The following is a 17,851-nucleotide window of genomic DNA, read 5'->3' on the forward strand; positions in this document are numbered from 1 at the left end:
CGGAACGGGCCGAGATCCACGCCGGGCTTTCTGCGGAGCCCTCAGCTCCCGCCCTCCGCGCGGGGGCGAGGCAGGAAGCCGCCGCCTCCGGTCCCGGCTGGGGCGCTCAGCGGTTTCCGTGGGCTCAAGGTCCCCTTTTCCCCTGGGAAGTGGGCGGCTACTTGGGAGTTAGGGGCAACCTGTGGCTTCCGAGCCCCAAACTGTTCCAGCTGGGTGGTGGGTACTGTGAGACGTTTGGGAGGTCAAGGTCGTTGTAAGGGACGGTGTGAAGGGAAGAAGGTACGTGGTGCTCGGAAATGGGGTAGACTGAGGCCCAGTTGGAAGCACAGAAGAGGACTTTATTGCCACACGATTAGGACCCGGCCGCCCGCCCCTCGGCCGCTTCCTCAGGCTCCGCGCAGCCGCTTAGGGGGAGCGCTCTCTGGCGGGTGTCCGGCTCCCACCTGCCTTGGAGGAGCCCACCCACCGGCCGGGAAGGAGAGACTAGGACTTTGGGCTTCAGCACATAAGTAGAGGGACACACGGCAGTCTGAGAAGAAAGCCCGAAGCTGGAGCCCAGAGAGGGTGATGGCTGGCCAGGCCAAGGGAACACAGCATTGGGAGCCAAGGGGCTGCATCTTGAGGCCTTGAGCATTGGAGGAGAGACACAGCCATCAGTGTAGTGAGCAGTGGGGCTGTGGGTCATCAATTAGGCCTGGAGGTGGGGCTACGCCCTTGGGGAATGCACAGGCAGGAGCCGTTAGTATGCATGTAACCTCAGAACACTGATTTACCAAGTGTGGGCTGGGTCCCAAGAGCTCCACCTCTTTTTCCTAAGGGCCTTTCATTCCAATAGCAAGCTGCACTTGGCTTTGTCAGTATGACTCTGGAGCGTCCAGTAGAGTTTCCCAGAAAGCTAATGCATTTGGGCACCATCACCCTCACAGCCAATGCAATGTGTGCTTGTATAGCTCGTTTTCAAGTACCGTAAGTATTGCTTCCAAGGGGTTCTGAGACCAAGCATGGTGAGAACCGCCATGATGGCACTCCACAAGTGCTCCAAGTAAGGTGTGTGCCTTACAAAAAGGGGAAGAGGGGGTGTCGCAGCAGATGGGAGGTGGCATCATGAGGAAGCCACTTGCAGTAGTTTGCGTCGGAGATGAAGGAGGCTGCCATGGGGTGGTGGTGCACGTACTCACTGCGTCTTCTGGGAGAGAAGGAAGAAGGAGCTGAGGAATTGGGGTGACTTCGGAAGGCCAGGGGAGGTGCTTCTCCACCCATGTGGGCCTTCCTGCTGGCCCTGCACTGAGGGCCCTTTCTGTGTTTCTGCCAGCAGCTGCACCTCTCCTTTTGTCCTGGCGGACTGCACTGACCAATAAGGGTGGCCGCTGCCCACACGTGGCCATAGTGCCTTTGGAACATAACTAGTCCCAAAGGAGCTGTGTGCTGGCTGCTGAGAACCAACACGGTGCAAACAGGAGTGCCAGTGAGGACATGTAAGATGCTCATACTGTAGATGGCACAGGTTAAAATATTCCCTGAACTGTGCCTGCTTACTTTAAAAACAAAAAAGAGTGTCTTATTCATATGTAAATTTGCATATTTAACTCCTACTAGACAGTACTGCCTAAATCAACTTTCTATTCCAATAGCCAAGGAGAGGGCCCTGCAGACTTAACAGCATGGCAGAGTGGGGCTTGCAGGTAAACTGGAGACCAGAGTAAACCCTGGTCTGTGGGAGCTCCCAATATGGGTTCCCTCTGCTGGGGTGACTGCTGGTTGAAAGGGGATAAAATGGAGGCGAAATGAGGGGTAGCAAGTGCTGTTACCTTCTCCTCTGGATCCTTGCCACTGGACAGGTAGGCAGCTGTGGAGAAAAATAGAGAAGGAATGGGCTGGGCGTGGGATGGATGTGGAGCAGAGTGGAGGGATATTGCCCAGCTAAGACCCCACACTCACCGAGGGAACCCAGCGCCTTGATGAGTCCAAGGAGGAGAAAAGCCGACAGGAACAGACCGATGCCATCTTCGAGGGAGGGCCCCGACAGGCCTGGCAAGCGGAAGGGGCTGGTGAACTCTGAGCTGTCCCCCATCCCAGGAGTTGGCCCAAACTCCATAGAGTTCCTGGCACTTACCTGCCACCTCCAGCGTGACCTCGGCTCTGCGCCCTGATGGAGGCAGGCTGGGGTGGTGGACGCGACAGACATAGCGCGCCCCATGCTGCTCCGCACTGATGGGAGGTGGCCGCAGGTGCGCCGTGAGGCTCACAGAGCCGTCGGAATGGTGGCGCAGGGCAGAGAGTGAGCTCTGCCCCTCAACTTTGCGTGAGCCACCCTCCGTGCCGCCCCGGAGCTCCCACTCAACCTCCAGGTCCTTGGGAGGGTAGAAGTGGGACACGAGGCACAGCAGCTCTGGGGGTGCCTCCCCAGGGGCGGCCCACACGAGGGGGGCTGGTGACAGGGACACAGTAGGTGGCTCTGGAAAGAAGAGGAACCGCAACAGAGTGAGTCCACCATGATCTCCTGAAGTCCTGGGTTTGCCCCCCAGCTTCCTCCAAAGGAGGCTAAGGGAACTTTGCTCTTCTACCTTGTAGAACCCTCTGTGCTCCTCACTGATGCTTCACAAGGAATCCAAGCCTGCCCTGGCCACACGTTCAGTTATCAGGGACTCATTTCACCCTCCTACAAATTTTGGAGCCTTGATCCCAAAGCCCTCTCAAGAGCTCCACCTCTGCCCACTGCCCCCAGGTTTCCCGGAATCCCCACCTAGGCCACCAGTTCCTCTGCAGCCCCACCCTTGTCACGGTATTCCTGCCCCCAATCCCAGTTCCCACCCTCTCCCTTGGGAGACTTTCAGCCCCAACTCACTGTACACAGTCAGCTCCAGGGTGACCTGTCCTTGCAGGTACGGCAGGTGGACAGTGGCCAGGTAGCTGCCCTCCTGAGAGGGCCGCACTGCAGGCAGCAAGAAGGTTCCGTTTCCCGTCCAGGGGCCTGCTGGCTCATCATCATCCCAAGCAGCAAATGCCACTGCCCCCTCCTGGGCAGCTGGCACCTGGCCATTTAGTCCAGGAGTTGCGGTCAAGAGCAGGTACCCCTTTCCCTGGTGCTGGCGTCGCCACTCTAGTCCAAAGGGAGGGGGTCCCGAGGCCACAGGGGTGGGGGGCATGTAGGCAAAGCTCAAGTCCAGCATGGCATCTTGTCCCAGAAGGATTCGAGGCACGGGGGTATGCGTGAGGACAGTCAGTACCGCTGCAGAGGAGAGTAGCACAGGCATGAAAGAGAGAAACTGGAGTTTAAGGGAGCCCAGAACTCTAGTTTTCTCAGCCCTCAGAGAACACCTCCTTTTCTTATACCTTTCCCAGACTTCCCTGCAAGTCCCTTTGCTCTGGGACAGCATGGGAGCCAGGGTAACTGAGGGAGAACCCTCTAGCATGAGGGTGAGCAGGGTTGATGAGCAGGTGCAGCCCTCAAAGCCAGCTCTGAAACAGGCACCATGAGACCCGAGGGAGTTTCTGGCATAATCCAGACTGCATGCACTGTGCTTGCGGAGCCAGGACTTTCCTGGTCCCTGATGAAGCTGTGGTTGTCCATCTCCGATGCTGTACACAGCATTTACAGACGGACTCTGCACACACATCTACGTCTGCTGGGGCAGTGTAAGGCAGCGGTGCAGTGCCTGGGCTGCAGCTCTGGTTCAGAACACAGCTCTGGGGACCAGCACTGATACTTGCAACATAAGCACCTCATATTTGCATAAGTCCTAATTGCTCCATTTTCAATATAGCTCTCTGCTAATGCATTTGGGGAGGCAGCAAAGATGGCCCAAGTACTTGGTCCCTGCTAATCCTGTGGGAGACTCAGATGTAGCTCTGAGCTCCTGACTTTCGCCCAAATCAACCCTATCTTGTTTTAGCCACTGGAAGAGTAAACAAGCAGGTGAAGATTTCTGTGTTTCTCCCTCTGTGCCACTCTTTCAAATCTTTTACATTTTTAATTTATTTTTATTAGAAAGTCAGATATATAAAGAGGAGGAGAGACAGAAAGATCTTCCGCCTGATGAATCACTCAAGTGGCCGCAACGACTGGAGCTGAGCCAATCCAAAGCCAGGAGTCTGGAGCCTCCTCTGGGTCTCCCAGCGGGTGCAGGGTCCCAAGGCTTTAAGTTGTGCTCAACTGCTTTCCCAGGCCACAAGCAGGGTGCTGGATGGGAAGTGGGGCCAGGAGGATTAGAACCAACACCAATATGGGATCCCAGCACGTGCTAACCAAGTACTTTAGCCACTAGGTTATCGCGCTGGGCCCATCTTTCAAATAAATCTTTAAACAAAAATCCAGACTCTGCAGCTTAATTACATATCCTTGGATCACTCTTCCCTGGCTCAGTTTCCTGATCTCTTAGTTATGATAAGAATATTATCAGCCTCCCGGGGTTATTGTGAGAGTAAATCACTTAATATCACTTGTCAAAATTCCCGGTTTGGGATCAGCAACACATCTGTGCCTGACTGGAATGTGGTAAGGCCAGTGATTAAACAATGTGTTCCAACACCCTCCACCTCCAACACACCCAGGCCGTCCCACGCCCACCTCTCCTGGCTCTGATGAATGTACCATCAGTCAGCCCCAGGCACCAAGGGCACTGGAAGTCACGCAGACTTTCCCCCACTCCCCATTCACTCATTCAGCATTTATTGAGCATTGTGGATGTATAAGATATCATAATGGTAGAAGAGAACAGCAGAGATGGCAGACAAGACGGGCAGTCCCTACCCTCCATCTGCCAAAAAAAACTTCATGCTGTGTACTGTCTCCACCAGACCCCACTAGATGTCACATTCAGTACTAACTTGGGCTCTCATCAACATATTTTCAGAAAATTACAACAGCTTCCTCTTGTCTGCCTTCAGTCTCTTTTCTCATCTTTGATTCCCCTTCCTTGTGGTAGTCAAACAAGGTGGCTACAAGTGCAGTCAGGCCACTGGGATGTTCAGAACTCCACACCACTCAGGAAATCAGCAGCCGAAGACACAGCTCAGTGTCCAGCCCGGATTTTAATCATCCGTGTCCTTGGATAAATTCCCTGAGCTCTGGGCCTCATGTTCCTTCATCTGCAACTTGGCGATACTGTTAGTACCGGTGTTCTATTATTATGAAGTGGAACAAAGGAGATTGTGCATATAAATGCTTAGAACAGATTCTGGTATATAGAATATGGTCAATAATGTCAGCTGGGGATCTTGGGAAAAAACTTTGGTTTATATTTTCCACGCATGTCCAATAATCTGATCTTTGCGTACTCGTTATACATATATATGTGTGTACATATAGGGTCCAGTGCGATGGTTCAATGGCTAAATCCTTACCTTGCAAGTGTCAGAATCCTATATGTGCACTGGTTTGTTCCCCAGCTGCTCCATTTCCCATCTGGCTCCCTGTCTATCACCTGGGAACGCACCAGAGAATGGCCCAAAGCCTTAGGAACCTGCATCCATGTAGGAGACTCCTGGCTCCCAGTTCCTGGCTTCAGATTAGCTCAACTTAGACCACTGTGGTCATTTGGGGAGTGAATCATCGAACGGAAGATCTTCCTCTCTGTATATCTGATTTTGCAATAAAAATAAATATATTTTTAAAAAGAGACAGGGAGAAAGAAAATATAGTCTCAAGTTTCCCTTAGTTTCTCAGACTCTAAAAATCAACTTTTTGAACTGGTGGTGAGGACCCATAGGGAGATGAAGAGTTTAACCTTTAAGAGAACAGGGTTATTGCAAGCAATTTTAGACGTGCCTCCCATAAGTCATTCCCAGAAATGCTTACTGAGTATTTATGAGGAAAATAATAGGAAGCCCAAGATGTGCTTTCAAACAATTAAAAGCAAATCATGGAGGGAGGCTAGGTAAGAATTTTGGTAAAATGTCTGGTTAAACACAGAGGGCTCCATTATCTTGTCCCTACTTTTGTGTATTTTTGAAATTTTCATTGAAAGTTTTAGAAGAATTGTGAGCATTAAACACTATGTACACAAAGTATGTTGAGAGGGCCCGGCGTGATAGCATAATGGTTAAGGTCCTCGCCTTGAATGCGCCAGGATCCCATATGGGTGCCGGTTCTAATCCTGGCAGCTCCACTTCCCATCCAGCCTCCTGCTGGTGGCCTGGGAAAGCAGTCAAGGGTGGCCCAAATCCTTGGGACCCTGCACCCGCGTGGGAGACCCAGAAAGATGTTCCTGGCTCATGGCTTTGGATTGGCACAGCACCGGTTGTTGCAGTCACTTGGGGAGTGAATTATTAGACTGGAGATCTTCCTCTCTGTCTCTTCCTCTCTGCACATATGCCTTTCAAATAAAATAAATAAATCTTAAAAAAAAAAAGTACATTGAGAAATGATAGTTGTCAACAAACATCCTATTTGATAAGTGTAAAGTCATACTAGGATTATCATGACATGAAGCCAGAGAGATTTCACTGAAGATTTTACACAAAACAGTGTTTGTTTTCAAAAATCCTTTGTCACATTGAAAAGCTTGGACACAGAACAGACGAACTTGTTTTTCCCTTTGGTATGTGCCTGCAGATATCTCCCTGTCCCAGCACTGCGGGGGGTGTCTTTCTGCCCTTCCTTCGTGGCACAAGCTACTGCACAGCCCACACCAGGACTGTCCACAGCCTGTCTTCCCGGAATGCCCTGGAGTGCTGCTCTACATCTCCTCACCTCTGTGGTCCTTAAAAGTACTGGGGCCACCCAGCAGAGTCTGACTGACCTGGTCAGGAGGTTTGGGCATATTGCAGCTTTCAATAGGATCTTTTCTAAAATATTAAAAAAAATAATTTGAAATACAGTTATATAGAGAGAATATCCCAGCTAAAGGTTCTCACCCCAAATGGCCATAACAAGTCAAGAGCCTGAAATTCTTCCCAGTCTCCCTCGTACGTGCAAGCACTTGGGCCGTCCTCCGCTGCTTTCCCAGGTGCGTTAGCAGGGAGATGGATGGGAAGTGGAGCAGCTATTCTCCAACAGGCATCCATATGGAACGCCAACACCAGCCCCTCAACAGGATTCTTATTGCTAACAGAACTAAGAATTGCTGAGCTCCAGCTTATTCATGGTGCTAATAAATGCTTATTGAACCAATGACTAAATTAACAGTGCCTCCTCTAATGTTCATAACAATGGAAAGGCAGCTGAAATTTCTATCCACACGCACAGCACAGTTGCAACTAGAGTCCATTCCTGAGCCCTGTGTGGTAGCCTAGTGGCTAAGGGCCTTGCCTTGCACACCCAGGATCCTATATGGATGCCGATCTAACCCCAGCTGCCCCACTTCACATTCTACTCCCTGCTTCTGGCCTGGGGAAGCAAACAAAGACAGCCCAAAGCTTTGGGACTCTGCACCCATGTAGGAGAACGGCTCCAGAAGGCTTTGTATGGCGCGGCTCCGGTCTTTGTGGCTGTTCAGGGAGTGAATCTTCTGACGGAAGATCTTCCTCTCTATCTCTCCTCCTCTCTCTATATCTGACTTTCCAAAAAAAAAAAAAAAAGCCATTCCTATCCCCCTGGGTGAAGCCAGAAGGTCTAGGAAACGCCTGTTCCAATGTCAAGGACCACTCTTCCCACTGGGCAGCTCCCCCGATCGCGCCTCAGCCTCATAATACAGGTGTAAGCTTGGGATGGGTGCCACCTGGATTCCCAGGTCCTGTGAGGACTCCACAGGTGCACAGAGAAAGGGAGGGTTCAGGGGCTCCATTGGGATCGACCTGTCCGCGGGGGCCGGCTCACTGACATAAAACAAAACAGGAACCAGGACTGTCCTGAGCCTCTGCTACGAAGAGCGAGAATTCCTAACTACTGGTCAGAAATCCCCTCCACCAGGCCCCCAAATATGCCGGACCCCTCCTCCCCCGGCTACTCAAACCTCCGGCTCCTGCTCATTGTCCGCCGGCTGTCCCGCACCGTTAGCGCCCGCGCGGACCCGCGGTGCGGAGAGGTCAACGCGCGTGGGAGGCCAAGGGCCTCGGCCTCGCGGTGACCGCACCAGAGACGCTCGGGGGCCGGTGTTTGAAGCCGGGGGCGCGGCCAAAAGCGGGGGTGCCTAGCAAGACACAGAACTGGGAAGCAGGGGAAAAAAGAAATTCCCGCTTCGGTCCATCTGCCCAGCAAGTGGCCGCAACCCCTCGGCCCGGAAGCCCCGCCTCGCCGAAGCCCCGCCTGCCGCTCCGCGGTTTCCTCTTTTCCCTTTCGTCTTTGCGGGGTTAGGGGCTGCAAAGGGCGGTAGCCGGACCGCTTCGCATGACAAAACACCGAAGCTGAATCTGTCCACAAAGTGAGTCACCCGCCGACCTGGACTCTCTCAGCCGCCACCCACCCTCCTGGTCCGCCCGCGCCCTCCCCAGCTACCTGTTGCCATGGTGATGAGGACGGGTTCCTGCTGAGGCTCTGGCTGAGGTCGCAGAAGGCTGGACAGGCTGAGGGCTGAGCTGGACATGCTGACCATTAGCCAGGCCCCGTCCAGGGCCCGCGGGCAGTCCGGCTCCGGGGTCAGGCGACTGGCCCAGGTGGCAGAGGCTGGGAGCGGGACGAAGTGGCTCATCTCGCAGTGTGGCGCGGGGGCGCCGCGGGGGTACCGCCTGAGGGCCGCTTGCAGGACGCCCGCAGGATCTGTAGGGGTCCAGAGCCGGAGCTGCAAAGGCCATCTCCACCTTGCGTACACTGGTGGGGGACCAGATCCTGCGGCTGGCCGGGGGCGTGGCTCCCTGGGATCGGTCCGAGAGAGGGGCTGGGAGGGCGGCTTTGGGGGGTAGGAGGATAAGTGAGGCTAGGCCAGACTCAGTTACTGAGGAGTGAACGTCCCGGCGCTGAGGAGGAGGCGCTGCGGGGACGGGAGAGGCGAAGGTGAGTCCCAGAAGACTCACCGTGCACGCTGAGGTAGAGGTTAGGGTCGAGGTCCGGCCGGGGCGGCGGTCCCCCGGGTCCGTGGCGCAGGACGAGTGCGGCGGGCTTCTTGGTGAGGCCGCCCCCGCGCTTGTCCTCCACTAACCAGCACTCGATCACCGCGGGTCCGGCGGAGACGCGGCTCGCCAGGCCTGGGGGAGATCGGCACGAGTGAGGGGCGCCAGGGTGTCGGGTGACCCAACCTGCACCCACCTCCCTCTCCCAGCTCCTGGGCAAAGACCCGGGGTGCGCTCACCCAAAGCCACAACCACGAGCAGGGACACAGGCTTCATGGCGCTGTACTCTCCTCAGATCTCAGCCCTGGTCCTCTTTCCTCTTTCACTTTCATTTTCCTTTAAAAGCTAGTAGAACCGCCTGCCTGTGGGCGTCGGCAACAGGTGCCTTCAGCCCTGGCCAAGCAGGGACCTGGGAACGTCCTCTCCAGTCCTGGTCGGCACCTCCGCCCAGCTGTGCCTCCTGGACCACCCAGTAGCGCCAAGTTTGAGCCTTTCTCAAACCTAGGTTTCCCGCACGGGGATCCAGCTGGGGATTCCCCCTCATCCAAGTCTCCCCAGAGCCCTTTTTCTAGCTTTCCCCTACCTGCACTGGGTGAACAGCAAACACACAGGGGTTGTCCGGAAGCCAAGCAAAATGACCAATAAATATTTTAATTATTGTCTAAAAAATTAAAACCTCGTATTCCTAAGGCCCACTCCCCTGCCCTCCACCCACACCCCATGAGCACTGAGTTGGGGATTCCCACTACAGAGGTGTGTGTGTGAGAGAGATGATGGCAGAAATAGGTCAGAAATGAGAGATGCATCTTGGGACCAAGGGCATATTCTAGGACAAGCGGGGGAGGGGTCAAAGATCTGTTCCCACAACACAAACACAGACACAGACTTCAGGAACGAACTACAATCATCTGACCCTTAACCCTGCAATTCCAGGATGTCTAGCCCCTCCCTTGTCCCTACCCCCACCAAGTGCTCCCTACTCTGGAGAGCTGGTGCACAGGTGTACCCCATGAGAGGAAGGCTGTGCTTAGTTCCAGGGGTGCCTTGGGAGGAAGGGGCTTAGGGGTGGCTTGGGTTGTGGATGCTGCACTGTGGCTCTGTCTCCAGAGTATGTACAAGTCCACAGCGATCAAAGGAAGACGGCATGACGGGAAGTCACCTGAGGGGCCGTGTCGGTGCCCAAAGATCCAGCCCCGTGTTCCCGCTTCTTAAGTTGCTCCCAGTAGCCTGTCCCTTCAGTTTGCTGCTCCACCCCCACCAAAGCCCATCTCCACCTTATGCACACTGGCAGGGGACCAGACTCTGCGGCTGGCTGGGGGCGTGGCTCCACTGGGTTCCTCACCACTGCCCCCAGTGGCTCCAGGGGACTCTCTCTTGGGTGGCAAGGTGGATGCTGTTGGCCCACCAGGTCCAGGTCCAGGTCCGGGTCCAGGTCCAGGACCAGGTCCGACCCCTCCCCCGCCCATGCGGTGGCGGCGCTCACAGTGCCCTCGGTGGCGCATGAAGCTGTCTCGCCACATGAACTTCTTGGCGCAGACGCCGCACTCATAGGGCTTGAGACCCGTGTGGGTCTTCATGTGCTCAGTCAGATGGTGTTTCATCTTGAATTTCTTGTTGCACACGGGGCAGTCGAAGGGCCGCAGGTTGAGGTGCATGTTCACGTGCCGGTCCCGCATGCTTTTGTGGGAGAAGGCCTTTCCACAGTGGCACAGAAAGATCTTGTTCCCGTCTCCACTGCCCGTGCCTCCGGGGGTCCCACTGGTACCAGTGGCTACACCCAGGCCCCCCGCTGGCGTGCCCCCCAGGGGTGCTGCCCCATGCTCCCCTTGGTTTCCTGGCGGCTGGCCTGGACCCTGAGAGGAGGAGGAAGAGGAAGATGGGAATACCAGGATCTGGTTGCCCTGCATGTCCAAAGGAAGGAGGGGTCTTGGTGGGTGTGAGGGGACATAGGAAGAGGGGGTCGGCCCTCCTGAGTCCTCAAGCGCTGCCGCAGGGCCTGTGCCCTCGTAGGCGCCAAAGTCATTGGAGGACTCACAGAAGTTGACCTGCTCCTCCCCCTTGTCCTGAGGCTCTGTCAGTGTCCGGACATCGCTGATGCTGAGGGAAGTCTCGGGCCCTCCCCCTGATGGGACCCCAGAGCTGCCCCCCAGCTCTTCGTCTTCATCGTCCTCACAAGTCAGTACCAGATCCTCTTCCTCCTCCTCCTCCTCCAGGTCTGGGTCTTGGGGAACAAGGGGTGCTGGTGCCGGGCCAATTCCACCCCGCTTCACATAAACCCAGTGTCTCTGTGGTACAATGCTGGGAGGGGTATAAGTGGGTCGCCGGAGCCCGGCCCCAGGAACCACTGCACCCCTGCCGTCCCCACCATCATCACATAGCTCATCTGCCTCCAGCAGCAGCTTGCCAGAGGTGGCTCCCCCGCTGCCGACCACAGGGGCTGGGAACACGGGACCACCTCCTCGCCGCTCTCCAACGCCCACTGCAGAAGCTGCAAATGCCTCTTGGGAGGAAGAGGAGAAATCCGTGGACTCCCGGGGGCTAAAGTAGTTGCTGCTGCTGGGAGACTGATTCTCGCTGGCACGGCTGGAGGCGTGGGAGCGTGCAGAGCCCATGGAGGCAGGTGCCAGGCTGCCTCCACTGCTCCCGGCCGGGACTCCGGCACCAGGGACAGTGACAGAGGTGGCGGCAGCACTTGTGACCATGGTGCTGGCGGAGGCCCGGCCTTCTCGGAGGAGCTCGGTGCACTTGTCGACAATGTGCCACATCTGGAGCACGGAGCCCACCGTGAGGAAGTTGACAATGTCAGCAGCAGCCATGCTGAGGCGGCCGGTGTAGGCGGAGGCCAAGACAGTCTCAAAGGCGCCCGGGTCCATGACACTGGGTAGCGAGATGGAAGTCATCCCCTTGAGTAGAACCTGGTCATGGAAGTAAGGGGAGGAGGCGGCCAGGACAGCCCGATGAGCCCGGAACTCGCGGCCCTGCACTCGGATGGACACATCGCAGAGCTGGCCCTGCAGCCGCTGCTGATTGAGGGATTCCAGGAGGGCACTGGTCACCTCGGGGAAGGACACGTGTACCACAGCTGCTGCCGGCAGGGGCAGTGGGGGTGGGGCCAGCGACAGAGGCAGGGGGAGTGCTGCCCCGCTGGGAGAGAGAGATGGCTCCATGGTGTGGAGGGAGGGGATACCCCCCCAGCCACAGAAGCAGAGGAAGCAGGGCGGCCGGGGGGGTCTCTGGGAAGAAAAAGAGAGAAGAAGGCTAACATCTTGTAATGACACACACCCCGTCAGCTAAAAGACATGTTTGTATGGGCCATCTAAGGAACGTAACTCCCCACAACACTGAGCAGGCATTCCTCTCAACCCATTGGGCTGATGAGGAAACCGAGCGGGATGACCCAAAGTCGCACAGCCAGTCAGCGCGGTGCCAGCAGGAGTCTCCACTCCAAGTGCTGGGAATCGAGGCGCTCCCAGGGAGTGGGGGGTCTTCTCCTGCAATCGCCCCCTATCACCCACTTGTCTGAGGGCCTGGCTTTCCAAAATGCACCTTTCTGGTGTTTTGTACTTTTTGGTTTCTGGAGCAGGCACGTCGGCTCCTCTGGTGCAGAACACCCCACCACCTCTCCCGACCCCCAGGTCTCAAGGCCACGCCCCTTCCGCCCAGGCTCACCTACAGACACGCCCCCTTTGAGACCTGCCTTGTGCTCCGCCCCCCTGGGTCCCTCCGACCCCGCCCCCGCCTGCTCCGCCCCGAGCGCTACCTCGCCCTCCTGGCGCACCCGGAAGGCGCCCCCCAACCCCGCGCGTCCCCGCTTACCGGGCCGCGCGCCCCCGGGCCCCCCCCGCCCCTCACTCGGCGGCCAGAGCTGCAGCCTGGGCCCCTCCCGCCGCCATCTTGCGCCGACTCCCTCCGCCCTCCGCCTCCGCTCCGCCTCCCGTGGCTCTGACTTTAAAGGCACAGGCAGGCACCCCCGCCCCTGCCGCTGGGCAATATTCGGCCGACTCCGCTACTTTCCCTTTAAAGAACCATCGCCTCATCCCACCTTAAAGGTGTGCGGTCCCGTCCTCCGCGGAAGACTTGGGACTGGGTTCCGCCGAAGTCCTCCTTTCCCTTTAATTCTGCAAGCCTGCTTTTTCCCATTGGCGGCGGGACGCGGCGGCCGGCGCTGCCTGGGCCCCGCCCCCGGCAGCAGGTTTGCGGGATCGGAGCCCGGGCCCGGCTTGACAGCGTCCGCGAGGCCCCGCCCCCGCCCGGCCGGGATTGGCCGAAGCGCCTCGACCCGGCCCCTGATTGGCCTTTTCTGTTCCCACTGCCCCAAGTGAGAAAGTCAAGCGAGTTTTGGAGGTTGAAGCCCATCTAAGAAAGCAAAGTTCTTGGGAGAAAGCACTGGGAGGCCTGAGAGCGAGGAAACACCAAGAAAAGAGTGTGAGGGCGGGATCCCAGCCTGACCGACCCGAGGACGGCTGACAGCACCTGCCTTCAGAGACCAGAACAGCCAAGCATACAATACAAAAAAAAAATTTATTGTTTATTAACGTTTCTGTGTAAAACTTAAGCTTCTGCATTTTTAAAAGAGATGTCACCAAAAGGGGATTCGCTGCAATCCGTCCCTTCCTTGGGCCTCCCATTTCTTATTGTCCTCCAAACATTCTGGGGGCAGGAGGAGGGGCGGCAGCTAATCCGAGTCCGACAGCACAATGATCTCCTCTGGATCGCACTGTGTGGCAACGCTCGTCTGCAGAGAATCGAGAGAGAAACCATCAAAGAGGCCGGGAATGGTGGGAGGTGAAGTGGAGGGGAAGAGGAGGCAACACGGAATGGTGGGAGCATGGCCGAGGTGCCGTCTTACCTTGCGGGTAGTGCTGCAGGCGGGCTGTGTCTGCAGGCCTTGGGCCGGCTGGGCCGGACAAGGGCTGCAGAGGGAGCTGGTCACCAGGCCGTGGCTGGGAGAATCCACCCGTGTGGATGAGTCAGCCGCTGAGGCCACAGCGGCTATGGGGGACGGGGGGCTGGGCAGGGCTTGCATCTTCCTGCTGTTCTCATTCCACGTGCCTTCTTCCCTGTCCACGTGGCTGGGGTGGGAGACAGATTCAGGTCAGAGCACAGGGAGCTGGCAGAGAGAGGAGCCCCTCCTGGTCCCCAGCTCCTACTCCAGGAGGGGTACCTGGCTCCTAGAGGCCCAGAGGCAGTCTGCTTGTTCTCCTTCCGTGATCTCTTACAGGGAGGTGGGGAGTTGCCCCAGGCCTGAGGAGAGACTCCACCATTAAAGGACGTGGAGGTGACCATGGCTGCCCCGTTCTCCAGGACAGTGGTAACAGGCTCCTCGGGCTGCTTCCTGGAAGAAGAAATGTCCCTCTCCTCAGGAGAGGAGGTGCTCTCCAGAGGCAAGGCCTCAATCTCCAGCTCAAAGAGCTGGGAGCCAGGGCTCTCCTCCACGGGCATCTGTTCGAGCTGCTCCCCACTGCCTTCGGCCTCCGGGCCACAGGGCATCATGGGCTCTGCCACCATGGCCCCTGGTGAGGACTGCATCGCTGGGAGTCCTTGGTGTGGCTGCTTCCCGGAGCACCTGCCCAGCTCTCGGCTGGGTGCCAGGTTCCTTTCAGTGGAGATCTGTGGTGGAGATGCGGGACTCCTGTCTATAGCCTTACCTGGAAAGGAAGAGGAGATGGGGCATGAGACCAAGGGTGGGGATACAGTCGTGAGGCCGCTAGGAGACAGAGGGTCTCAACAGGTGGCTCCTGCCCACAGAACAGGTGACTTGCACAGGTTCTTCCCTCCTTACCTGTCACCTCCTCCTCTTCCTCATCTTCCTCCTCCTCCTCATCTTCATCGTCCCCCTGACCTTCCTGCATTTGTTCCACATCCTCTTCTTCGGAATCTGTGGCCTCCTCCTCCTCCTCTTCTTCTTCTTCCTCCTCTTCTTCATCACTTTCTTCATCTTGTTCTTCATCTGTCTCAGCTTTGCAGGTGGTAGGGCACTCCTGGGAAGCCATTCCACTAGGACCCTGAGGGACAAAGGAGTTTCTCCAAGGAATGCCTTGCCTTAGGGGGGTCCAGTTGTGCATCCCCTCTGTATGCTCCCCCACATCAGTCACCCCGGCACCCCCAAAGGTCTCTCTGAAGAGTGCTGTCCCTTCCACACCTCACCAGAATCCAGGGAGGCCTGGGGGGAGTCTGCAGAAAGGGAAGAGGTGCCTTGGAGCCGGGCCCTTCTCTTCTGCCTCTCGCCCTCCTCACTCTCGTCTTGTAGTATTGCATATTTCGAGATGACCTCGTCTAGCCGGCTCAAGGCCAAGCTCCGGTTTTCCCGAAGGCGCCGGGCCAACACAGGATCTGTCAGGGCGGGGTCAATGCCTGTGTGGGGAGACAGGAAATCAGACTTACTCAGCCCAGACCCTGGAAGAGTCAGCGCCATCTTTCTGCCACACCCCAACACAAAGGGTCACCGATGGGCATTCCCACTGACCCTCTACCTGGCCTATAGTCATCTGTGAGGTGGCAGCCAAAATTGTAGATAAGATCGAGGTGGCGTCGCTCCTGTAACCTGATGCCCACATCTCGGAAGGCATCTTGGGCCATGAGCTGTAGCTGCTGCCGGGGGAGGCCAAGGCTGTGCCGAACAGCCGCCTTCTCCACAGCCCGCAGCACGTCTCTGTAGTCGGGGAAGGTATCGAGCCCGGGCTTGTTGATGAGCCGCTCAATGCGCCTGTTGACCTCAGGGTAGCGGGTGCCCCGGTAAGAGATGCGCTGCTCTATGACGCGGCCTGTCAGCGATGAGCAGTCCTTCAGCTCACACAGACGCCCAAACAGGCGGATCAGCTTCCGTTTCAGGCGTGACTCCTGCAGGTATGTGGAGTCTGGGTCGTCCAGTTCTGACAGATCCAGCTCCTTCTCCTGCAGCCTCCGGATCTCCGCCACATAGAGCGCCAGCAGCTGCTCCAAGCGCTGGATCTGCCGGCGGGAACCACGGGTCTTTGGCACCTCGGAGACAGTGGGTTCGGCATGTGTGGAGTCTGAGGAGTGTTCTCTGGGAGGAGTGTTCTCAGAGGGCTCACTGGAGGTGGGTGCAGCGGGAGCCAAGTTCAGCTTCTTCTTGGCTGAGTGGGCCTTGAGAACCGTGCAGAGCTCATTGATGTAGACGTAGAGTTTAGCTGGCCGGCTCCGGGCCCGTGCCAGGACCCGGGAGAGGATGTTGCAGAACTCCGCTGAGGCCAAAAACTGAGAGTGGGCACGCTGCTGCCGGTTAGAGAGGAACGGGACCACCTCAGGGTGGTCCGTGGTCTGTGTCTTACATAGTTCAAGGAACTGGAGGGTTCGGGGGAAGAAGAACAGGAAGGGGCAAAGAGACAAGGGAGGGGGTTGAGAAAAGGTAAGGTATAGTTAGTGGGGGAGGAGGCAGAGAGAGCAAGTCAGCCATCCCCCTCCCTGCTGTCCAGCAACCTTCTCCCCTAAAGCTCACCTCTGCAAACAGCTTCTCATTCTCCAACTTGTAGCATTTCTTGCCGCCAGAACTACAGCTTCCTCCGGCCCCATTGGGCTCAGAAGAGCCAGGGCCGTCTGCCTGGGGTGAGGCCGGATTGGGGGGTGGGTGAGAGGGCCCTGGCTGAGCGACTGCTTCATCTTCATCATCATCGTCCAGCACAATGATGCTGTTAGTGGTAGCCATTGAGGGATCAAATCCCTTGGAAGGAGGAAGTGGTGGGGATTTCGGAATTCCTGCTGGAAGGGGATGGGGCCTCAGAACGAGCCCCTCCAGCACTACCCGATCCCAGCATCTCCGTCTCTGATCTCTTTGGGTTCCTGCTCCCCAACCCTCACAGTGTCCTTACTGTCTGTCTGCCACAACCATCAGTGCTAGATGCTTTTTCGGGGCCCTTCAAATGGCCCAGGGCAGGGCCCCCAAACAATAACTCACCACACCCAGCTCCACCCATCACATTGACTTCCGGTCTCTGCATAGTTGTCAGGTTGGCTCCTCCAACCCCAGTACCACTTCCCCAAACACCCATGACACTCTCTCACCTAGACAATATGCTAGCGTTGGCTACCTCACGTCCATCCCCCGGCTTCCTTAAACATGTCAAACCCACACCTCACCCAGAATGATTTCAATTCCCAGACAGTCCAACAATCCCTTCTTCTTTCCCTTCCTTGAAGTATCTTCACATCCCGTCCTCTGATAGGATTCCTCAAACCGGGGCATTCAGGGGAGAGGCATGTCACCTCAGTCCCCTCCTTCTCACTCCACCCTAATTCTACTCATTCGGCTCTCTGACACTGGGAGCCGATCGTGAGCTCCCTCCCGGCCCCCGACCTGGGCTCTCTCGATTCTCCTCAGTTCCACCCCTTGGTCGGGCCGGTAAGGAAGGTAAGCTTCCCGCCAAGCCCTCCTCCCTCAGGTCAGACCCCAGCCGCCCCACTCCCCTTCACAGCCAGACAAGAAGCATGCCCCTCGGACTGAGTCCGGGTGTCCTCAGCACCTCTCCCTCGATTGCCCCTCCCCAGCTTCGCTCCACACATAGTCCGGCCCGCACCTCAGAAACGGTCTCTCAAGACGACACTGGCCGCAGATCTCAGAACCTCGCATGGTTCCCTCCGCCTGCCCCCTCCCACCGCAGGCCTTTCTACACACCGGAAACCGCAGAGTTTCCGTCTCCAGTCAGCATGCGTCGCCATGTTGTTGTACGGAGCCCGGTCAGCTTGTTTCCGGAAGTGGCTGTAGGCTCTTCCCCTCCTTTAGAACCGCCCTCTTAGCCTAGGATTCCCTTCCCCACCAGACCTGTAGGGGGAGGGGCGGAGGCGGGGCTTTGTCCGCCCCGCCCCCACACCCGGGGCATCCCAATGGGGGCCGCCATTTTGCGTACGGCCCCGACCCGGCCAGGCCTTGAGTCCCCAGCCTGGGGAGCTCTTTTCAACCGGCGTTTCT

The 17,851-nt window shown here is 57.1% G+C and overlaps 3 protein-coding genes across 8 annotated transcripts; all 3 read right to left on the reverse strand.

Moving 5' to 3' along the window:
- Nucleotides 1–317: 317 nt before the first annotated feature.
- LOC121158484 (TAP binding protein) lies at nt 318–9,558 on the reverse strand. The gene is made up of 8 exons (XM_040983182.1): nt 9,165–9,558; nt 8,890–9,060; nt 8,375–8,635; nt 2,846–3,229; nt 2,114–2,455; nt 1,939–2,028; nt 1,809–1,846; nt 318–1,186 (listed from the first exon to the last, which is right to left on the reverse strand). The coding sequence occupies exons 1-8, from the start codon at nt 9,199–9,201 to the stop codon at nt 1,175–1,177; spliced, it is 1,335 nt and encodes a 444-aa protein (XP_040839116.1). The 5' UTR covers nt 9,202–9,558; the 3' UTR covers nt 318–1,174.
- A 232-nt stretch (nt 9,559–9,790) lies between these two features.
- On the reverse strand, nt 9,791–12,277 carry ZBTB22 (zinc finger and BTB domain containing 22). Its single transcript, XM_040983181.1, has one exon. The coding sequence runs from the start codon at nt 12,090–12,092 to the stop codon at nt 10,161–10,163; it is 1,932 nt and encodes a 643-aa protein (XP_040839115.1). The 5' UTR covers nt 12,093–12,277; the 3' UTR covers nt 9,791–10,160.
- Nucleotides 12,278–13,427: 1,150 nt separating this feature from the next.
- DAXX (death domain associated protein) lies at nt 13,428–17,577 on the reverse strand. 6 transcript variants are annotated; one of them, XM_040983188.1, is made up of 8 exons: nt 17,558–17,577; nt 16,385–16,644; nt 15,399–16,230; nt 15,068–15,279; nt 14,708–14,930; nt 14,090–14,573; nt 13,775–13,997; nt 13,428–13,660 (listed from the first exon to the last, which is right to left on the reverse strand). In XM_040983188.1, the coding sequence occupies exons 2-8, from the start codon at nt 16,589–16,591 to the stop codon at nt 13,601–13,603; spliced, it is 2,241 nt and encodes a 746-aa protein (XP_040839122.1). In that variant the 5' UTR covers nt 16,592–16,644; nt 17,558–17,577; the 3' UTR covers nt 13,428–13,600. The 6 variants fall into 6 exon arrangements, with proteins under 6 accessions (XP_040839122.1, XP_040839123.1, XP_040839125.1 ...); XM_040983189.1 differs by lacking the exon at nt 17,558–17,577 and adding an exon at nt 17,460–17,553 and having other exon boundaries at nt 16,385–16,574; XM_040983191.1 differs by lacking the exon at nt 17,558–17,577 and adding an exon at nt 17,460–17,535 and having other exon boundaries at nt 16,385–16,641.
- Nucleotides 17,578–17,851: the final 274 nt, after the last annotated feature.

The sequence above is a fragment of the Ochotona curzoniae genome, unplaced genomic scaffold (genome assembly GCF_017591425.1).
Source record: "Ochotona curzoniae isolate NIBS_2020 unplaced genomic scaffold, NIBS_Ocur_1.0 contig_3819, whole genome shotgun sequence".
Lineage (NCBI taxonomy): Eukaryota > Metazoa > Chordata > Mammalia > Lagomorpha > Ochotonidae > Ochotona > Ochotona curzoniae.

Bases quoted from the DNA above. Each gene is read 5' to 3' on its own strand.
- LOC121158484 (XM_040983182.1), bottom strand. From the start codon at position 9,201: ATGAAGCCTGTGTCCCTGCTCGTGGTTGTGGCTTTGG. The intron at 8,636-8,889 runs GTGAGTCTTCTG...GGACCCCTACAG, and splicing joins CCTCTACCTCAGCGTGCACG to ATCCTGCGGGCGTCCTGCAA. The intron at 3,230-8,374 runs GTAGCTGGGGAG...TCTCCTCTGCAG, and splicing joins CCTCATCACCATGGCAACAG to CGGTACTGACTGTCCTCACG.
- DAXX (XM_040983185.1), bottom strand. From the start codon at position 17,128: ATGCCCCGGTTTGAGGAATCCTATCAGAGGACGGGATGTGAAGATACT. The intron at 15,280-15,398 runs GTAGAGGGTCAG...CTCCCCACACAG, and splicing joins CACAGATGACTATAGGCCAG to GCATTGACCCCGCCCTGACA. The intron at 14,574-14,707 runs GTAAGGAGGGAA...CTTCCTTTCCAG, and splicing joins GGAAGAGGAGGAGGTGACAG to GTAAGGCTATAGACAGGAGT.
- ZBTB22 (XM_040983181.1), bottom strand. From the start codon at position 12,092: ATGGAGCCATCTCTCTCTCCCAGCGGGGCAGCACTCCCCCTGCCTCTG.